The following is a 20,228-nucleotide window of genomic DNA, read 5'->3' as shown; positions in this document are numbered from 1 at the left end:
GTGATGAAAGGCAATCCCAAGGCAAATTTAAGGTTTTAAATGCAAATTCAATCTGAATATTACTTAAAACGTGAGATTAGTTACAAAGGTGTACTTTCCATCTATGTAACATATTTTTTTTAACATTGGAATTCAGTTCTTGACTCTCAAAATATGATGCTGATGTGAGCTACCTAGAACAAACCTCTTCGCGCCAACTGACAAGTTTATTTCTCCAAGCACCCCTGGTTTTGCTCTGCACAGATATTGGTGCAAGTATCTTTGCCAAGCAAGTCTCGGCTTTCCTCTTTTCCGTTAGGTGCTCAAGTGTGTGCAATGTTATCAGGGATACCCCATTTGTCTAGTCCATCTTCTCTTAAAAATATGAATGCCTGGTGCTTTTGCCTTCGTTTGTAGATTTTTACTGCCAAAGGTATAATTAGGTTGATATGAAAATTATGTTGATTCAAATAATGTTGTTATGGAAGACTATAATTTGAAATATGCAATTTGTAAAGATCGTTAAGGATAGAAGGGGAAAGTTTGGTCTTTATATTACAATACTTACTCACGCATGATATTTTTTAAGGTCTGGCAACATTCTTATGTATCTTATTTACACTATGATAAATTATTGCAAGAAAATATCATTGTATGATTAATATTATTTTTAATTTCATAAACAAACAATGTTAATCAAAAAATAAATATTTGCATTTTAAGAAACATAATTTTTAATATTAAAGTCTAAAGTTTGAACAAAATCCATAGTATAAGGCCTAATTAATTTAAAATTTATAGAATTTTTTATTTTATTTTTTATTTTCTTTGAGTTGTTAAAAGATTGCATACAAAGTTTAAATGTATGTTAAAAATAAATTTTTTTTAAAAATTATGCCAAACATAGATGCTGCTAGTAGGCTAATGATTTTTTGAATTAGGTAATTAGTTCCAGAAATGTGACTTTAAAAATGCAGTACCTAAAAATTATATTAAATGAACCTATTTCTAAATTTTCGTATTGACTAAACTAGATCACATCTTCCAAATTGCGACTCCCGCCATATTCATAAGGTCAAAAAACCAAATGCATCGTAAAAAGTGAATTTTATACGTGGAATAATAATTATATTTAAACTATTTTCTTTGAACCATTAAAATGCCACCTTAATATGTTTAATCGAATCATTAGATCGAAAATTATTTAGAGTGATGCCTTTTTCGTTTTGGCTCGAAACAAATATAAATGGTTATGGAATTATTTAAAAATGTAATAAAAAGTTATTAGAATAACACTAAAATGACCAGAGCTGTCATTTTAACTTCAAATCAATTTCGATAATTTTTTACCTACGTAACTAAAATAAACAAGAAATTATCATGTCGGATTTACTGGAAGCGATCATTTTAACTGGGCTTTAGCATGCAAAGGAAACTTGTGGCGCCCTCTCTTAACAGACAATTCAACTATTTTTACGATAATTTATATTATTGCTGTCCAACCAAGGAAAAGAAAATTGATTTGACATAAAAATGAGACTTATAGGGTAACAATAAGCCCATCATATATATTTGACTTCAAAGACACACAATTGAGATTTTTTTTCTTTTCTGTACGGTGGATAGGATTAAAGCTCTCAAAGAAACAGAATTGTTTTGAAGTGAAGCCTCTAAATTGGATCTCTTCCATTTGAGTAGCTTTTGAAGGGCCAGATCAATTTGTATTCCAAACATGCACCGGCAACGTTCGAAAACATAAATTAAATTAAGATAGATAAGTGATCTTGTTTTCTGGTTGTTTTCTCTCCTCATTGCTATTCTGCTAACAAACTTACTCCCTAATTCATTTTTCTCTGTGAACCATTCGATATATATTGCGTTATTCTCCGAGTTTTGGAAAAGTTACGAACGTCAAAATTGCATTTTACGTTTGTTGAAACATACAGAAAAAGGCTTTGTCTTGTCTTTTTTCTTAAAAAATGTAATAGTATGTTTTTCATTCAAGTGTTTTCCAAAGTTTTGAAATTTGCTTTCTCTTATTTGATTAAAGTGTTCTCTTATAAATTTTTTTAGCTTTTGTTATCTTTATTTGCGAATTCTACCTCAAATAAATATTTTATAAACTTAATAAGAAAATTGACCATTGATCGAAAAGCTTATATTTCAAATATTTGAACTGATGGTGAAATTTAAGGGTGTACTTGAAAGCTTCTTTTCCAAGAAAAATGATAAAAATTTTTTTAGTGCCTTATGGAAAAGACATACTTTCTTGTTTGAATTATTTGTGCTATTTAATGGTAACTGATTATGCGAACTTTAAAAAGAACATATAAACTGAATATTTAAAAAAATTGTTTTAAAAGTCATCATAATTAATAAAAAAAAACTGTTTTTAGCATTTTTACACGCTGAAGCAAATTAGCTTGGAACTACATTTTTAAATATTAATAAATTAGATCCCAAATGCTGACATTTTCTAAATATGAAAATGCATGCCTCCATCTAATGTGTCGCATAAATGTATCCATCCCCCCACAGTTTAGATGTAAGTTATGCGATTGTTTTTCTTATAGGCATATTGCGCAATTTCAATAATTAGTCTATAATGCATACCTCTCAATGTGGTGAAAATTAGAGGGCCACGAGGATGCTTCCTTATTATGCTACTGTTTCTTCATGCGTCTCTGAACAGGTCATAATAGCGAAGCAGTGAGCGGCGGCATTTTCGAGCAGGAATTCTTATTCAATTTCAATCCTGATAATTTTCCCTAACTCCCCTTAAAGTTTGCAGCAACATTCACGTGGCCTCTTTCTATATATATCATTTCTAACTTAGCACATTTTTGCAAAAAATAGAGTAAACATGTCATTTAAAGAAATCAGATGCTTCAAGAGCAAAAATATTTTTGGATTTGAAATTCTAACGCCCGAATTTGAAAAGATCTAATATTATACAGATGCAACAAACGAATTTGTTCCTCAATGCTCCTCGAAGAGCATACCATAGAGTTATAAATAAGAAGGAGTGAGCATTCCTCCCCTTCCCTATAGGGGCGAGTGAAGTAACTGTCAAAGAGCGGCGACCATGTTGGTATAACCAGAAACTTCGCGGAGCCGCTCAGGTTTCAAGAGGAAGAGTTAGGTTGTTCTTGACCTTTTCTCTTATGATTGGAAAATTTCGAAAACGTGATTGAAATAGTTTTGTTGTTAATAGATAACACCTTTTTTCATTCAATTTTTCAACACTAGTTTCTTTTCTTCTTCCCAAAAAATAACGTTTTAAGATAGCTCTATTTTACAACTGAATTAAAAAAAGAACTTTACAGCAGTTTTCGGGAACTTAGGTTCCTTTTTATTTAATCTGGGCATTAAAAGTAATATATTACTGTTATTTAAGGGGGCTGCTTTCCAATTAAAAATTTATTCAAAGAATATCACTTTAAAACCACACTATTTTGAATACAAACAAAATAATATGAAATGCACTTTTCCTTAAAGTTAGAATATTTAAAGGGGAAAATATTGGTTTGTGCTAAAAGAATAGCAATAATCAACATGATGCCATTTGAATAAACACTTGGGAAATGAATCTAGTCCATAACCTACTGTTTATTACTAAGCAGAGAAGCCTAATTTCTTTTTCTCTAGCAAAGCACTTGATCATATGAAGTGTACAAAACTGTAATTTACAAATAGCAACGTAAAATAACTGTGTATTGGTTTTTAAAGGTAAATATCCAGAGTATTTAATATATAGGAATATTTATTTTCCAATTGAGGTTTAAACTTCACTCATGAAATGCTCATTCACAAAATACATGAAGTGGTGAGCAAATAATGCTCTATAATAAATGCTCAGGCATTATTATCTATAATGAATGCTCTATAATAAATTAAAGATTTGACACAGCAATTGAGACGTTAGTAGAGGAAGGCTCAGATGAAACAAATTTTAAGGAACTTTAAGAGATAAAATGAATACTAAAGCCTTTTTAAGGCACATAGAAATCCTGCAAAATACAAGATTTAAATGTCAAAACTTTGAAAATACAATGAGTAAATATATAATTACTTGCTGCTCTTTAGGAAAGAGAGTTATGTTAAAGGAATTATATTAAAAAAACAAAAAAAAAATTTAAATTACTTCTATTAAATACGATAATTTTAATTATATAAAATTGTTAAACGAAACACACAATCTCTTCTAGAACATTTTAGTAAACACAAAAGAAAAAAACAAGATAGCCAAGTAGCAAATTTATTGTCCACTGAAGTTAACAAGGTGTTTAAAAAACTGGCGTCTTGACTCGTTGTTTAAAGATAGGTTTTTACAATAATAATTTAAACGAACTTTAAAGTATAGATGCACAATTGAACGGATAAGATGTGCAAGATCATTAGCAGTAGGTTCGGTATCAAACTGATGTTCACTTAAAATTGAAAAATAATTATGAGAACAAACTTTTTCTAGGAGCATTTTTCATAATCAATATTTTTGAGTTTTTACAATTAGTTTGAAGGATTTCTTGTCTGAACGCAATCTCACATTCTTTGCAAATATGAAATACATCATTTGATGGATAAACTAGTCCACCTTCTGCTTTAAAGGAAATCAGTGACAACGAAGTTGGCATTTTCTCGGGATTCAACCTTTTTTCAACAATAGACTAATTGCTAAGATAAGATCTATTAGTCAGTTTGAAAAATGTTAAGACACATACAGCTCTAGTTCAACAAAGTTCGATTTGTTTTGGTTGTACCAATATGGCGCCGCGGTTGCAGTTAAGGCTTCGCGAGTTTGCGGGCATGCGGTCTCCTCCGATTTATTACTCTATTGAGCATACTTAAGATAATCTGTTTATCATAAGAAAGGTAATATAGATCTTTTCATATAAATGTAACAATATTTATTTCACATTTCCAAAACTTTGAAAGGACAAATGCAAAAAATGATAAAAATTCTACAAAATGTCATTGTTTACCATTAAAATGTTTAAAATAGTTAGAAGTTACTAATTTGTATCAAAGAAAAAAGTTTTTAAATTGACTTTTTTTATTAATGATTAAGATATAAAAGTTTTACTTTGTAAATACCTGTATTTCAATTAGTAGTTCAGTTTAGAAGATTTGATTTCTCTCTTAATATAATTTGTAAATTCTTCTTCGTAATTTTAATCCATGCGAATTGATTTTTGCTACTTTGTTATGAAGCTATTTTACAGAAGCATTTGGTGTGCGTTGTTTGATTTTAAGTGCATTTGATTAAAGCAGTATCCATATTTGGAATCAAAAGAAAACTTACTTTCTGTGTATCTTTTTTATTTACATAAGCACCAAAACCTCAAAATCCTATTGAAATAAGTATATCTAAACATCGTACTTAACTAAATTATAACTCGCTACCTATAAATTTTCAGTTCAATTTTTGAACTGGCAATTATTTTTCACAATTTTGTGCAGAGAATTTAAATAACGTCATCGAAATTTTATAAAGAGTTACAAAATGATCAAATAAAATTGCAACGTTTGATTTTTTATGTCTACTGTTTCCCTTAGTTATTAGATATAAGCTATTTTTTTTGTCCTCAAAAGATAAATTTGATTGTAGTAATTTTTTTTCAAAGCAGTTTCTAAAATTAAATTATGCTATCTTTCATTTCTCAAAAAAAATATTAACCTGTCTGTATTTAAATTAAAAGAGTTTTACTAAACTTAAATGTTTTAAAACAGGTTTATAGATTTGCCTCAATTCTATTTTTTTTTAACTTTAAATTTAATAATTTCCAGTAAAAAAAAAGGCTATTACCAATGAATGGAAATTTCTGGGCTTATTTGAATTCAAAGTTTGAGGATAGTTTTCTTTAACTATAAAATTTACATATAATTAAGATAATTTAGATGAATGAGAGTACCCTTTTAATTGCGTACTCACTACCAACTCCCACATACGAGGCACTACATACGAGGCACCCCAAATGGCGTATGCTGAAATTTTTGAACTGCATATCTTCCATGCATGGCCGAGCACCTAGCTCCTCTGTCAAGGGCTTTATCTTTTATTTTCCATAGCAGAAATATCGCGTCATTTTTTATTTTGGTCAAATGACGTGATCAGTACCTAAATTGGTATCCCTGACACAACCAACAAGAAAACTTAGAGTAATGACAGATTTAACGTGTGCACAACGACTGCTTAGTTGGCTGCCAGGATCGAGCTCACGGTCCTTCAGCCCTCCACCTGCAGAGAGTGCGACGCTTTTACCGACTTATTTACCGCAATATTTCCTTTCATGGATTACTATGCAATTCTCAATCTTTATGATGTGTTCCATCATGCGTCTAAGTTTGAAATTGTAGTACAGAATAACTCTGTATGTGACGAATGGATGTTAATGCTTCAGAATCTATTTTATGTTGATTGTTTATAAAGGACGGTTCGTAAAAACCAATCAAAATTTATTCTTTCAAGATCTTTGGCAAAGTTGAAGAAAGTCGTCTCAAGTTAACATTGGATCGAGGGATGATAATAAAGACTATTGAAATAAATTGAATCATTAGTGAGGATTAAATTTGATTTCCATGTGAAAATTAGAGATACATGTAATTTCAAGAGGTAATAATAATTTCTTTGTTAACTCCTCTGCATTTTTTTCAGGCATCTACCAGATTTTATTGCATTTAGTGCCGCTTTGTTATGAGCCAATCAACTTCTTTAAAAATTTCATCATGGTTCTTTCAGTTCTTATGGAGTTGAAATATCTCTAACGGAGAAATAACCAACATTTTTCGTTTCAAACCATTTTATCAACTTATCAACTCACTGAAATAAAATACTTCAAAATTAGTTTCTTAAAAGAAATTTATAATTACGAAATTCCCTTTATTTAATGGCTGACCATTATTGCAATATAGATACTGAACTGAAATTCTACTGAACAGTAGTGGAGAAATATTGTTTCAAATATATGGCAGAGATTTACTTGCTAAGCTCGATTTATATACCTCCAACAGCAAAAATCTCAAATAAATATAAAAGTACATTTTCAGACAATCAACTTCTTTAAAAGTTTCATCATAGTTCTTTCAGTTCTTATGGGGCTGAAATATCTCTAGCGAAGAAAAAAGCGACATTTTTCGTTTCAAACAATTTTATCAACTTATCAATCCACTGAAATAACATACTTCAACTCTTTTCTTCTCACAATATCGACTCTTTTTTTTCTTTTTCCTTCTGTCTAAACAGAAAGAAAATCAATTTCTCTACATTACAGCACCTCAACTGAGTCCATTTATTTTGATTATTCTCCGTCAACTGAGTTTCATATATTGCTTGTGCTACATTTTTGGAAGAATCCCATATTTCATTTTTTTTTTGAAATGAAGAAAGTTTGAATTGAAGTTTGAGAAAATGTTTTTAGGGCATTCGATGAATTATAAAATTTTCTCTTCATTAAATTTTTTACTTTTAGCAATTTCTCTAATTAATAACAATTTTAGCAACGGTGGACAAATAATAACAATGGTTTTAATTTCAAATTGAAATCATTTATGAAGTCCATTTCAGTAAGAAGTTTTCAAAAAAATAATAATTAAGTATATGCAAGCGGATCATTGGAAGTCACTATCATATTTTTGTAAGCTATCTACCGTCGACTCAAGAAAATTAAACGGAAAGATTTTAATGTTTTTGCTGCACAAAACACTTATCTTCGCCAAGTTTCAAAATTTGTGACAAAATTTGCCAACAGATGGCGCCTTTAACAAATATTTTCAAACGCTCTTTTCGAATTGGTAGCAATGACGTGTAGTCTGATGACAAAATCAGCAAACGCTTGTGCAAATATTTTAGTTGGAATGGTAGGATTTGCAGCACTAGACAATGTTGATGGTTTTTCTTTTAAGTGAAGCAATCTATTGACGACAATGTTTGCATGTAATGTTTGACTGTAACAAAGTTTGTCAACAGATGGCGTCTTTAACAAATACTTTTAAACGCTATTTTCGAATTTGTAGCATTGACGTACAGTGTGAAGACAAAAATAGCAAACGCTTCCGCAAATGTTTTTGCTGGAATGGTAGGATTTGCAGCACTAGCTAATGTTGCATAGTTTTGCTTTTAAGTAATGCAATCTATTGGCGAACTAATTAATTTTGAAATTGTAAAAAAGAAATCCTTATTTACTACGCAGAGCACATCAAATCATTTAAAATAGTTGAAGCTTTTTTTTTCAAATTTACGATAGATTTTTCCTCCATTTGGTATTACAAAGAATATATTCTTTCTTCTTTAAAATCCTACATAGCTTGGTACTAAAATACAACTGATTTTTAAAATAAGATTAGATTTTTTCGAACTTTTCATTAACATGTTCAACACTAATTTTAAAATAATAATGGAAGAAGTTAGAAATACTTTTCAATAAAATTTAAGTTCAGCGAAATGGAGCAGTGACAGCCAATTTCCAAAAAGTAATTTGTTTAGCTCATATAAAATATATTTGGCAGATAATTGTTCCGAAAAAATTTGCTTTTTCTATTGATCATAAATTTTTGTATGCAAGTATTACGAGTATTAAGTATGAAATTAAAATATTATATGCCTGAACCCCCCAAAAAAGTTTTAAAAAAATTACCAGCTCTGACGTGGACATCTCTACTTGCAACAGATCCAAAATTGTTTGTAGCAATACAAGAATAAACTGCAGCATGTATGTCTGGTCTATATTCATCTGGCGTAAATGGTGAGAAGATTAAAGCTCCATCACGTCGTACATGTCTCAAACCTGGTATATCTTGTAGAACTTGACCCTCATTCTTTGTCCAGGTTATGAGAGGGGCTGGGTGACCGTCAGCCATACAGGGTATGACAGTGCCACTTGAATTTGAAAATTCTGATACTGATGGAGGCTCCATGGTAAACACTGGACCACTTAATTTTAAATTTAGAGAAAAGCCTAAAAAAAGAAACATAACAATATTACATTTAAACTTGGATTCTAACATAGAAGCTGTTTAATTATCACTAATAATTTAAAATACTTTAAGTAATAAATTTGTGAAAATAAATTCAATTGTTTTAATATAAATTATATAAAACTGCATTAATCATTCTGCATACTTTAAAGATTTTTTTATTATTTGAGTGCGCAAAAGTTAAGAAAATTTTCTTTAAAATATGCCAAATGATTATTGTGGTTAATCAGAGAGAAGTAGTGAAAAAAAATAAAATGGCTATTCACTTAACCCAGTTTATTTTTAATGGTATTTAAAGTTGTGCAAACACATTTTATTTCAATCCCAAATGGCTTATAAGGATTTTAATGTTTCTTGCTCTGATTAACTTTGATCATGATTCTTCTAGTTTTTGATACTGTCATCAAATTGGTGTAGATCAAAATTGCTGTGGAATTTTTCATCAAACTTTTTCCCCGCTTAAATGATAATTTGTTACAACAAAAGTTTGCATTAATCTAACTTTATAATGCGTATTCGCTATAGAGCACATGGTCTAATAATTATATCAAAAATGTAGCTTTCAAGTTGCTGTGGATTGAAATCATTTTAAAATTCTGATCTTAAAGCCAGTGAACAGTAATGTGAATCTAATACACTGTAAAAAATTACAGATCAAACGGTAAAAGGGTAGCGGTAAAAGGGCAGTTTTTACCATTAAATTCATTTTTATCTGAACATGTAACCAGAAGAAACTTTATCTACAGCAATTTTTACAGTTATAAATACCGTAAAATAATCGGAATTCTCTAACTAATTAAATATTACCGCAAAAATTACGGTATATTATTTTATGGCAGCAGTGGATTTTACAGATGATGCATATGAAGTGCCGATATTTTATATCGTGATTTGAAGTGGGAATTTCTTAGAGTACAGAAAAAATAGAAGTATAAGGATTATTTATGTCTTAAAGTTTAAGCCATAAATAATTTTAAGACTTAAACTAATAATTTTCCCATTCTTAAGGCAAAACATGCATTTTCTCTCTTGGGAGAATCGGGAGTAATAAACGCTTGAAACAGATTTTATAGTGAACGTGCAGAAAAAAATAAAGCTTATGGCATGAAAGCAGTTCACTTAATCAAATTTAAATTTTACAGATTTTTTTCCAATTGCCATGTTCCTTAAGAACAGAAATTTTGTTTTAAACTAGATTCGTGTCGGCTTTATGAAATACATTTTACTTCAAATGTATCCGAGAAGATTTGATTCGTTTTATGGAATTTTCTTTAGAAATTAAATGCATCTAGTGTCTAAAAAATGAATTATTGACGTAGGCAAGTTAACAGCTATTTCAATTCTGAGTAAAGGAACTAAGTTTTAATTTGATTCTGCACTTATTGTACCCAATATTATGCAAACTTTAAAGTCGAATACTAAAATTAATGATTGTTAATGCGTTGGTTGTTTTATGCATAATTAATTCAAATGTGGTTATATTTCATAACCATATATTTTAGTCTAATTTTAAATAAAAAAAAATATATGCAAAAATAAAACTGAAAGGGAATCAAACTTAATTTTGGCTAAATTGTACATCTAAAAACTTTATTCAATTATTTTAATAAAATTGAAAGATACGCTTGCATGATTTCGACTTATAACTTTAAAAAAAATATTTGCAATGAAGAGTTAATAGAATTATTATTGTTATAAGTAGGACTGGGCGATATTAGAAATTATATATCGTGATGCATCGTCAGTTTTGCATCGCGATATAGCGATGTNAACAAAATGTAATGCCTTTTCCTAAGGGAACTATAAAACTGTTGAATGTGAATCTGAAATCTTCAGATTTAGTTTTAAAAGTTTTAAAAATTCTCACAATAAAGTTTAAGTGAAATTTGCTGAAATAAAGAAACATTCAAAATAACTTAAGGGTGCAATATTAAAAAAAATAATTATCTTGAAATCTCTATCATGATTTTTTTACTAAAATATAACTATATTTTATGCATTATTTAAAGCAATTTTTTGCAAAGCTCCAACTCAATATCTTTCAAGTGTCAGAACAATCATTTAGATAATATATCTATATTTGATCTTTTTTTTCAATTTAATGTTTTTCAAGTAGTTAAGAAAAATTATGGAGCTGTGAAATTAACAAACAAATGAAATAATATAAATAAAAGTTTTAAACATATGACATTACATGGCAGAAGATTCATAACTAAATAAAGCGAACACGCTAATAACAAAAAATAAATAAATACTAATTAGTAAAATTTCATTCTACAATAATTTCAAGGCAAAATTCTATCTAAGATTGAGTTTTAATACCTTCCTTTTAATCTATGTCTAGCGCACATTGCAATTTAACTATATAAACGATAGAAATTTTTTTTAAAAAAAAGTGATTGACTCAAATAATCGAAGAGAGTTGGAAATATGGAAAGCAAAAAAAAAATGAGAGAATAAAATAATAAAAAAAAAAACAAATTAAAAAAATTAGAAACAAAGTAAGTGAATAAAATTATGTAGGAGTGTTGGAAACATTAAAATCTAAGTGAGTGAGTTGGAAGTATTGAAACGAAGTTAAATTATTTTACGATTTCCACAACAATCGATTCGAAACGAAATTTATCCCTTTTAAAACTAATTCGCAGATCCATGCCATTGAATTCACCGAACAGTTTTCTTTCCCCGAAGTCGTTTTTATACCGTAAACACTTTATTTTTACGAAATAAATTCAAAGCAAAAATACTTTGAACTCCATTGGGAAATACTTAGATTCAATTTTTTTTTTTCATTCCAAGAAACCGACTTTTATTTTTTACACCAAGTAAGACATTTCCTTAAACATGTTCTTCTGAGAATATTTTATAATATTTTTCATCCATTATATTAAATAAAAACTCTTTTTTTATAAGAAGTGTGGATACTATAATGTTTGCTAACGTCTTTACAAGTTGATAAATTGTTTCAGATCTTAGTAAAAAACATAATTCACAATGATGAACAAACCTTACATCAGTAAATATCACACACGGGGATAAAATTCTGGAAAAAACTATCATACTATACGGTAATGACATTTCTGGTAAAAAAAAATCCATAATACTGGTTTATAAGACGAAATGATATCGTATTTAAACAATTCCTTCGTTAATTTTTCCGTTCATATGGTAACGGCTAACCGGTAATTCTGGTTTTCGAAATTTTTGTTCCCCTTACATTACATTAGTTCGCGCGCAGGTCGTCGGGCTACCGAAGCGGGGGTGCCATCCCCTCCGCAGAGGATCAAAATTGTNTTAAAAAAGCTTTCCAGTCATGTAAACATGAGAAAAGCTATAAATGTTTATTTCCAAACAATTATGGTAACGGCTAACTGGTAATTCTGGCTTTCAAAAGTTTTGTTCTCCTTTCATTACATTAGTAAAAATTATAAGACTAAAAATTAAATTTAATCGAATAAATGGTTTTAATGTCATGCTCTAAAGTATCATGATAAAACTACCAAGTCTTACAACATTTACAGAATTTTATGACATATTATAAAACGATATTTTATTGTTAATTTCAAGAAAATCATGACCAAAGCACATCGAAAAAATTACCAAGCTCTTTGTTGCCTCTGTAATTCCAGAATCATGGTAAATCTTACCATATTCTGTTAGTTTTGACTAAGCCTTTTTTCTCTGTGTATTCCTCTGTAATAATTTTGTACGTCATAAAACAAGCATGTAAAATTCCTGAAATATCAAGGCATTATCTTTCCATTAGAATAATGTCTTGCCAATTCAATTGACCACTACGCTAAACAACCAATCAGAGATGAGATGGCATAAATGTTAAAACAATCAATCACAATGTTTATCTTAAAATTCTTCATTGAAATATACCAATTTAACTTTTATTCATAGAATAAGATGCACTTTTAAAAAAGGATACTCAAATTTTGCGAAACTTTCTTCGTTTTTGTCGAAACCATTTTCTTGTTTATGCTCCGAGCTAACATTTTGTCAAAGTGACGAAATAAGTATCATCCCTTTTTCGAGAAGTTGTAAGTGTATTTCGAGTCAAAAGTAAAGAAATATTTTGTTATACTATTTCATTTTTCAAAAAAACAATTATAATAAATAAGTAAATAAAAATAAAAAATACCACGAGACTCTCGCTGTGCTTAATACCTAATGGGTGACATTGTTTTCCACTTTTTCGCTGTCATATCCTACTGATGAATCAACGTCAACCCAACAGCACAACGACAGATTGAACGGAGAGATAGAATGCAACGCATGCCTGTAGCGGATTCGTGCCCGGGGTTTTCTTGGTATGAGATTAACTCCTTAATCACCATGCGGCCTAGTCGTCTTATGTCTTCATTATGGCTTCAATCATCTATCCCTCAATCTAGATAACACTCTCCTACAATGCACTGCGATGAGATTCCGCATCGAAGAAACATTTTCGTCATATATTTGAGAGCTCGCGTTTTGTCACAAATTACTTGATTTTGTGATGAAACGATTCTCTAAATTAACGACATACAGATCAAAGATTATTGAATCGTCAAATGTGAGAGTTGCAAGATTTCTAAGAGTGAAGCTCTTTTCTTTTTAAAATTTTATTATATTTTTAATTTAATACTTTGAATCGAAACCGAATCAGATAAACATTTTCATTACTCGGAGTGTCTCTAAGGTTATTTTAATATTTAAGCAAATGATAGAAGGTCCAAATCGTTAGTCAAAACTGTAATCTTTTCATTTCAAAGTTAATAACCCCATTTCCTGCTTATCTTTGGAATGACCTTGAGTAAACTCACCAATTTATCTTACCTGTAATGGCTATATCAAACACACATGTATATTGATACATTACATATACAGATGACATAGCTTCAAATGAATGCAAGAAATTTAACCGTCGTAGTTAAAGCGGAACGCAACATGAATAAGACATTTAAACAGTGATAAACGGAAAATGGCCATATAGGAATTTCATGCGCATGTGTTCAATGCTATGTAACAAAGGTAGCATCCCATATTGATATTTTCCATGAAAACAACCTAATTTGGTTTTTATAAATAAATGAAACGACTGTATACTAATTAATTATATGAATAATGTAAAGTAAGAAAAGTTCTAAAATGAATGGAACCTTATTGCATGTGCTTTGGAAAAAAAGATCCATTTCTCAACTAATGCAATAAAATAAATTTTGTTAAAAATTTTATTTGTTTTTATCTAATTAAGAGTTTATTTATGCTACACCATAAAATTTCTGGATTAAATTACGGTAAAAAGTGCTAGCTCTCAGGGTGCCGGTACTTTTTTAGCGTAAAATACCTTTTTTACCGTAACATGTTATGGAACAAACAACCGTGATTTTCATACCGGAATTTTTACAGCAATAATTACTGTATAATCACTGAATCATTCTAAATGAATATATATTACTGCAAAATTTACTGTATGTTATTTTACGGTATCATAAATTTTATGGATGGTGCACCCAAACTGGCGGTACTTTATAACAAAATTATATCCGGAATTTTTTACCTTTTTAACCGGAATTAATAATGAATAGGAGAAAAAAAATGCAATTATTAGATACCATTTTTTACGATGAAAGAAATAGAAAAAAACATTCAGGAACTATGAACTTTGGAATTGTACTCTAGTACCTGATTTTAACATCAGTGTCGTCTCTTGTTTAATTTCTAATCTTTGAAAGCGAATAGTATGAAGTAATTAGCAATTTTTATTTGTCCATACTCGATCTAAGCAACAACTATTAAAACTATTTTCAGTTTTTACCTAAATTTCAGTAGAGAATTACAGAAAAATCGGCAAAAAGAAAAAAAAAATAACATTCGATAACAATTGGCTTAAATAAAAGCTCAAATTGTTCTTCTTAAAAAAAGATATTTTTTCAAAAAAATTTCAGCAATTGAAAAATGCGAAAAGCAATAAATACTTAAATTTAAAGATTTTTTTCATTCATAATGGACGATACAAGGCAAAAGGTGCAGAAAAAATTAATATCCCACTATCTAGAATTTTATCTACTGTTTTTTCTTTTTTACGACTCAATTGAAACCATTCAAGTATTTTGCACTTTAAAATTGTCCTCTATTACTCGATATTAACACCAATCCCAACTTTTACATACTTTCTAAACTTTGCAAGATAAATTTATGAAGTAAGTTTACAATTTTTAGATTTCGATATTCGGTCTTAGCAACCATTTTAAAAGCAATTCGGAGGTTTTCCCTAAATATTACCGTAGAAAAATACTTAGGAATAGGTTTAAAACAAAACAAATGACATCCAATAACAATACTTTTAAATAAGGCTGAAATTATTATTCTTAAAAAAATAATAATAATATTTTTAAAAAAGCTTTCCAGTCATGTAAACATGAGAAAAGCTATAAATGTTTATTTCCAAACAATTTTGCGAAAAATAACAACACAAGCGCAATGTCATAACAATTCATTAAAGGACACACAACCTATGGCAAAGAAAATCCATGCAAGCACCATACACTCTTGCCTGATTTACACATCAAACGCTTCTCTTATCTCATTTCTAAACTTTCCAAGAGAATTGTAACAAATAAATTGTAATATTACACCAAACTATCACTTTCGTTTCTGTCCTGATGAATTATCTTCCTCTACGCTCTACTAGACAGAACTGTTATTTTCTGTACAGTGCTTCCTTCCAGCGCTTAAGAGATAGTTGATGCAGCAATCATTAGATAGTTGAAGCAGCAATCATGAAGAGCTCATTAAAGTTAATAGCCCCATTTGCTGCTTATTTGGTGGAACGACGTTGAGTAGGCTCGCCAATTTATCTTTCTTGTAATGGCGATATCAAACACACGTGTATTGGTACATTACAAATACAGATAACATAGTTTCAAATGAATGCAAGAAATTTAACCGTCGTAATTAATGCGAAGCGTCGCACGAAAAAGACATTTAATCAGCGATGAACGGGAAATGACCGTATAGGAGTTTTATGCCCCTGTGTTCAATGAGTGCTATATCTCAAAGGCATTTCGGTATCTTCCGTTAAAACAACTTAATTTGGTTTTTATATATCAAACAAAGGAAGAATGAAGCGATTGTATGCTAATTAATCACTTAAATTATGTAATATAATGAAATTTGAAATTTCTACAATTAATCTTAATAAACTTTGATATTTAGTTTTTATTTAATATTTATAGATATCAATATCTGTGCTACCAATCTGTTTTTTAATTTAAGACCACAATTTTAAATATTTTTTGAGTTACTTTTAATATCAAATGTTAAACTATAAAACATAAGTGATTTAAATACAATAGAATATATTTTAAAAATTATAAACCTCTAAACAATTTTCGTTACAGCCCGTTGTGGTCCAGGAGGGATAAGAGAATTAAGGCTCCATAACTTAGTGACTAACGGCCGAATTGTGACAAGATTATTTTGCTCCGCGATGGATCAAGGGATAGAGTGTTCGCCTTCCAATGAGGGGAACCGGGTTCGAATCCCTGATATGGTTGGTCGATACGAATTCTCATCCGGCTTGCGCAGTGCTTATGTGAAATATCCTCAATGGTAAACGGATAATGGGTTAGAGTTCTTTCGCAGTCAGGCGAACCATGCGAGGTTCTCGTGATCTTTCTCTCCATGTAACGCAAAGGCGGGTTAGTTCCATCAAAAAAGTCCTCCAAGAAGATAGATTTCTCCCAATACTTAATCCAGGAATTCCCTTGTCTTCTGGATTGGGTTCAAAATTACGGGGCTACAGAGTTGAACGTTAGTAGTTGTAAGTCCGAAAATTGGGTCGGCTGTTGAACGACGGTTGTAATATAAAAATAAGATGAGGTCAGCACTGCTGTCAGGATGCTTTTACTGCCTAAACTAGCTGGTACCCATCAATCTGAAACTGGTTGGGCTTCAAGCCGCCACTAGGGAACGAATCCGAGTTCTTCCCAATGACAGAATGCCTTAACCAGCGAGTCATTGCGAGTGTTAAGCAAAATTTTGAATTTCTGAAAAATGCTATAAAATATAGGAAAATACTCTTTTAAGTAAAGATGAAATGTAAATACTCAAATGAGTTAAAAACACTGTTTTTAGCTTTAAGTAGGAAACAGTATGTTAGTTATTTTATTACTTTATGTCAACTTCCGAAAATAGAAGTTTTACATAATTTGTATTGATTAAAAAAATTAAATATGAACAATCTATTAAAAAATTTTAAATGAACAATCTATTTAAAACCTTTTAGAAAATCAAATCTTAAAATTGCGGATTAGATAAAACTTGAAGTCTTACATAAGTTTTTAAAGTGCTAATATTTGTGATGAATACTTCAAGAAAATGCAACAAAAAAAAGAATTATTCAAACCAAGAAATCCCATGGTTCCTAAAAAGCTGCCAAACTTAATTTTATTAATTGTCCTTTTAGCAGAAAAATAAATAAATTTCTGAAACACATTGCCCATTCCCCCGTATGTTTCTTTCAATATTTGCTAGAAGAGAATAAATTTTACGCGTCGGTTTCAAAATATCTTATTCTTCTTTTTTCAACTCAAAACGGGAATTCCCGTAGCAGTTTTATCCATTTAGATAAATGATGTGTCAAAAATATTCAGAAATTTCTTTTTAGAGAATTTGTATTTTATTTAATAGCTATCATTGGCAGAAAAGTAATGTACGACTCACTCAAATATTCATTTTGTTACACTTTGCATGGAAAAATGAGCGAAAGAAGAATATTTTTTATTCACTTTCAAAAAACCTTTGTTTGGGGAAGATTATCATCAATCATGACAATATATATCAATTAACATTTCATATATCTAGTAATATATAATCATGACAATACAGATTTATTATTATCGTTCAATACATTATCTATTTTATGATAGTAAATACAAAATTAATTGATACATATTGATGTGTATATATCTACACATACTCGATGAATCGCTTCTCAAGGAATCTCGCCAAGTTTGAATCCCAGCGATGGCTGGTCGATAGGAGTTTTATCCCCAGCTCGCACCAACCATAGTGCTGACGTATAATATCCAGAGTGGTAAAAGGATCATGGATTAAAATCCTCTTGTCGTCAGGCTAGCCATTAGAAGTTTGCGTAATTCTAATATCCATTTAAAGCAAATGTGATTTAATTCCATTAGAAGGTTCTCCATAAAGGTAGAATTTCTCCCTACACTGGACCCAGGAGTTCCCTTGTCTTCTGGATTGAGTTTAAATTAAAAGTCTAAGTAGTTGAACATTGGTAATAGTAAACTATGAAAATATTAGATGGGTTGTTCGACAACGGTTATGAAATAAAAAAATAAAAATAAGTATGAAAAAGTTTCAATGAAAAAATTACGTTTTTCCTACAGAACTATTTACAGCGTAAAAGAAAGATGAATAATCGGATTAATTTAAGACTTTTACACTTTTTTCTCATATAGAATTTAGTTTGAACAAACTCCTTTCGTTAAAAACCAAATAAGAATTTTTGAACGATAATAATAGATTGCTGTTCGTTTTCTGTAAATTTAACGAGAATACAGAAAGTTTATTATTTCGAAGGCTTTGAGGCCTTCTGCAAATGTTGTCATTAGTTGTATTTCTATATAATCTTTTTCATTGGTATCATCACCTATTTAGTTTCTGTAGCCAATTTTCAACCAATGCCATACCACAAGATTCAACATTTTCATAAACATATCATAACAAATAAATGTAATATTTGAAGTGTTTTCTCCAAACTGTAAATTCCAGTAAAATTTAGAACTATCACATGTGAGTCAAATATTTATTTAACTAAACCTGGCACCATTTTCTCTAACTACTTAAATAAGATTATTAACTATATTACTAAAGAAGGTTTCTCTTGGATTATCACTAATAATCAACCGATTTTAGATTTCATTAAACATAATAAAATTAATTCTATTGCGACTTTTGATTTCCAGGATCTTTTCAATAGCATTCCCCTTTCTAAACTAAAAGATGTCCTTTTGAATTATTACCATGATTTTGAAAATATCCTTTGTTGCGATTTTGATTATTGGGAAATTCTGATTAATTTTTGTCTTTTTAGTAATTATCTTTACAATGGAAGGGATATTTTTCTTCAAATTAATGGAATACCACAGGGATCTAATTATTCAACTCTCTTAGCTAACTTATTTTTGCATTATTATGAAAAAAATTATACTCTGAGTATTAAATTTGTTTTTAGATATATTAATGACTTAATTATCTTTAATTTCCAAGATTTTACCGTTTTATTGAGTGATAAATACAGTGAGGAATTAATCTTACTTCGTAATCATGATGATAATATTAATTTCAATTTTTTGGATTTGGGTAATATGAAAGTTGAAAATATCTGCTTTGTTGATTTATACGATAAAAGAAATGATTTTAATTTTAATATTAATAAACTAGTTACTTGGAATTCTAATGTTTCTAGGAGCATCTATTTAAATACCACTTTTAATGAAATAATCAGAATTAAAAGAATATGTAGTAATATTTGTTTATCCGAAAAACAAATCGATAAACTCTTTCAAAATCTGATAAAAAATAATGGATACCCAACTAATGTAATAAAATTTTATATAAAATCATTGAATTAATCGTATATTTTGGTGGATATATTTACTAAACATTTTTTTTGTTAATTTTTATGATCTTCCCATGTGCAAATCCATTTCAGGCCAAAATTCATTGCCAAAATTATTTACTAAATAATTTCTTTGTTAATTTATATAATTTTTCCATGTGCAAATCCATTTCGGGCAAATCCGGGGTTAGAATTATTTACTAAAAATCCCTCTACTAAATAATTTCCTTTGTTAATCTATACAGTTTTTCCATGTGCAAATCCATTTCGGGCAAATCCGTGGATAAAATTGTTTGCTAAAAATTTCTTTATTAATTTATACAATTTTCCATGTGCAAATCCATTTCGGGCAAATCCGTGGTTTAAATTATCTATTAAAATTTTTTCTTTGATAGTTTAAATAATTTTTCTATGTGCTAATCCATATCGTGCAAATCCGCGGCTAAAATTATTTGCAAAGCAGGCAATTTATGTTTCTCTTTTCTATTTTATATTTTTTCTTAAATAAACATCTATCTTCTAAAACTATTTATGATCAATTTTTAAAATTATCCAGTATAATATTACCTTGTGCACATCCATTTCGGGCCCATCCTTGGTAACTAACAAATCAAAACTCAGAATAACAAATCACTTC

The 20,228-nt window shown here is 29.4% G+C and overlaps 1 protein-coding gene across 2 annotated transcripts in view; it reads right to left on the bottom strand.

Moving 5' to 3' along the window:
* The window catches only part of LOC107454452 (cell adhesion molecule Dscam1), a 104,179-nt gene that overhangs the window by 54,605 nt on the left and 29,346 nt on the right, over window positions 1-20,228 (bottom strand). For both annotated transcript variants that reach the window (XM_071184207.1, XM_043048813.2), the window contains exon 2: window positions 8,613-8,933. In XM_071184207.1, the coding sequence (XP_071040308.1) occupies window positions 8,613-8,933 (321 nt within the window). The remainder of the gene's footprint in view (window positions 1-8,612; window positions 8,934-20,228) is intronic.

Source organism: Parasteatoda tepidariorum, chromosome 8, assembly GCF_043381705.1.
Source record: "Parasteatoda tepidariorum isolate YZ-2023 chromosome 8, CAS_Ptep_4.0, whole genome shotgun sequence".
NCBI lineage: Eukaryota > Metazoa > Arthropoda > Arachnida > Araneae > Theridiidae > Parasteatoda > Parasteatoda tepidariorum.
Note: the sequence above shows the minus strand (reverse complement) of the source record. Positions and strands in the feature narration are given on the sequence as shown.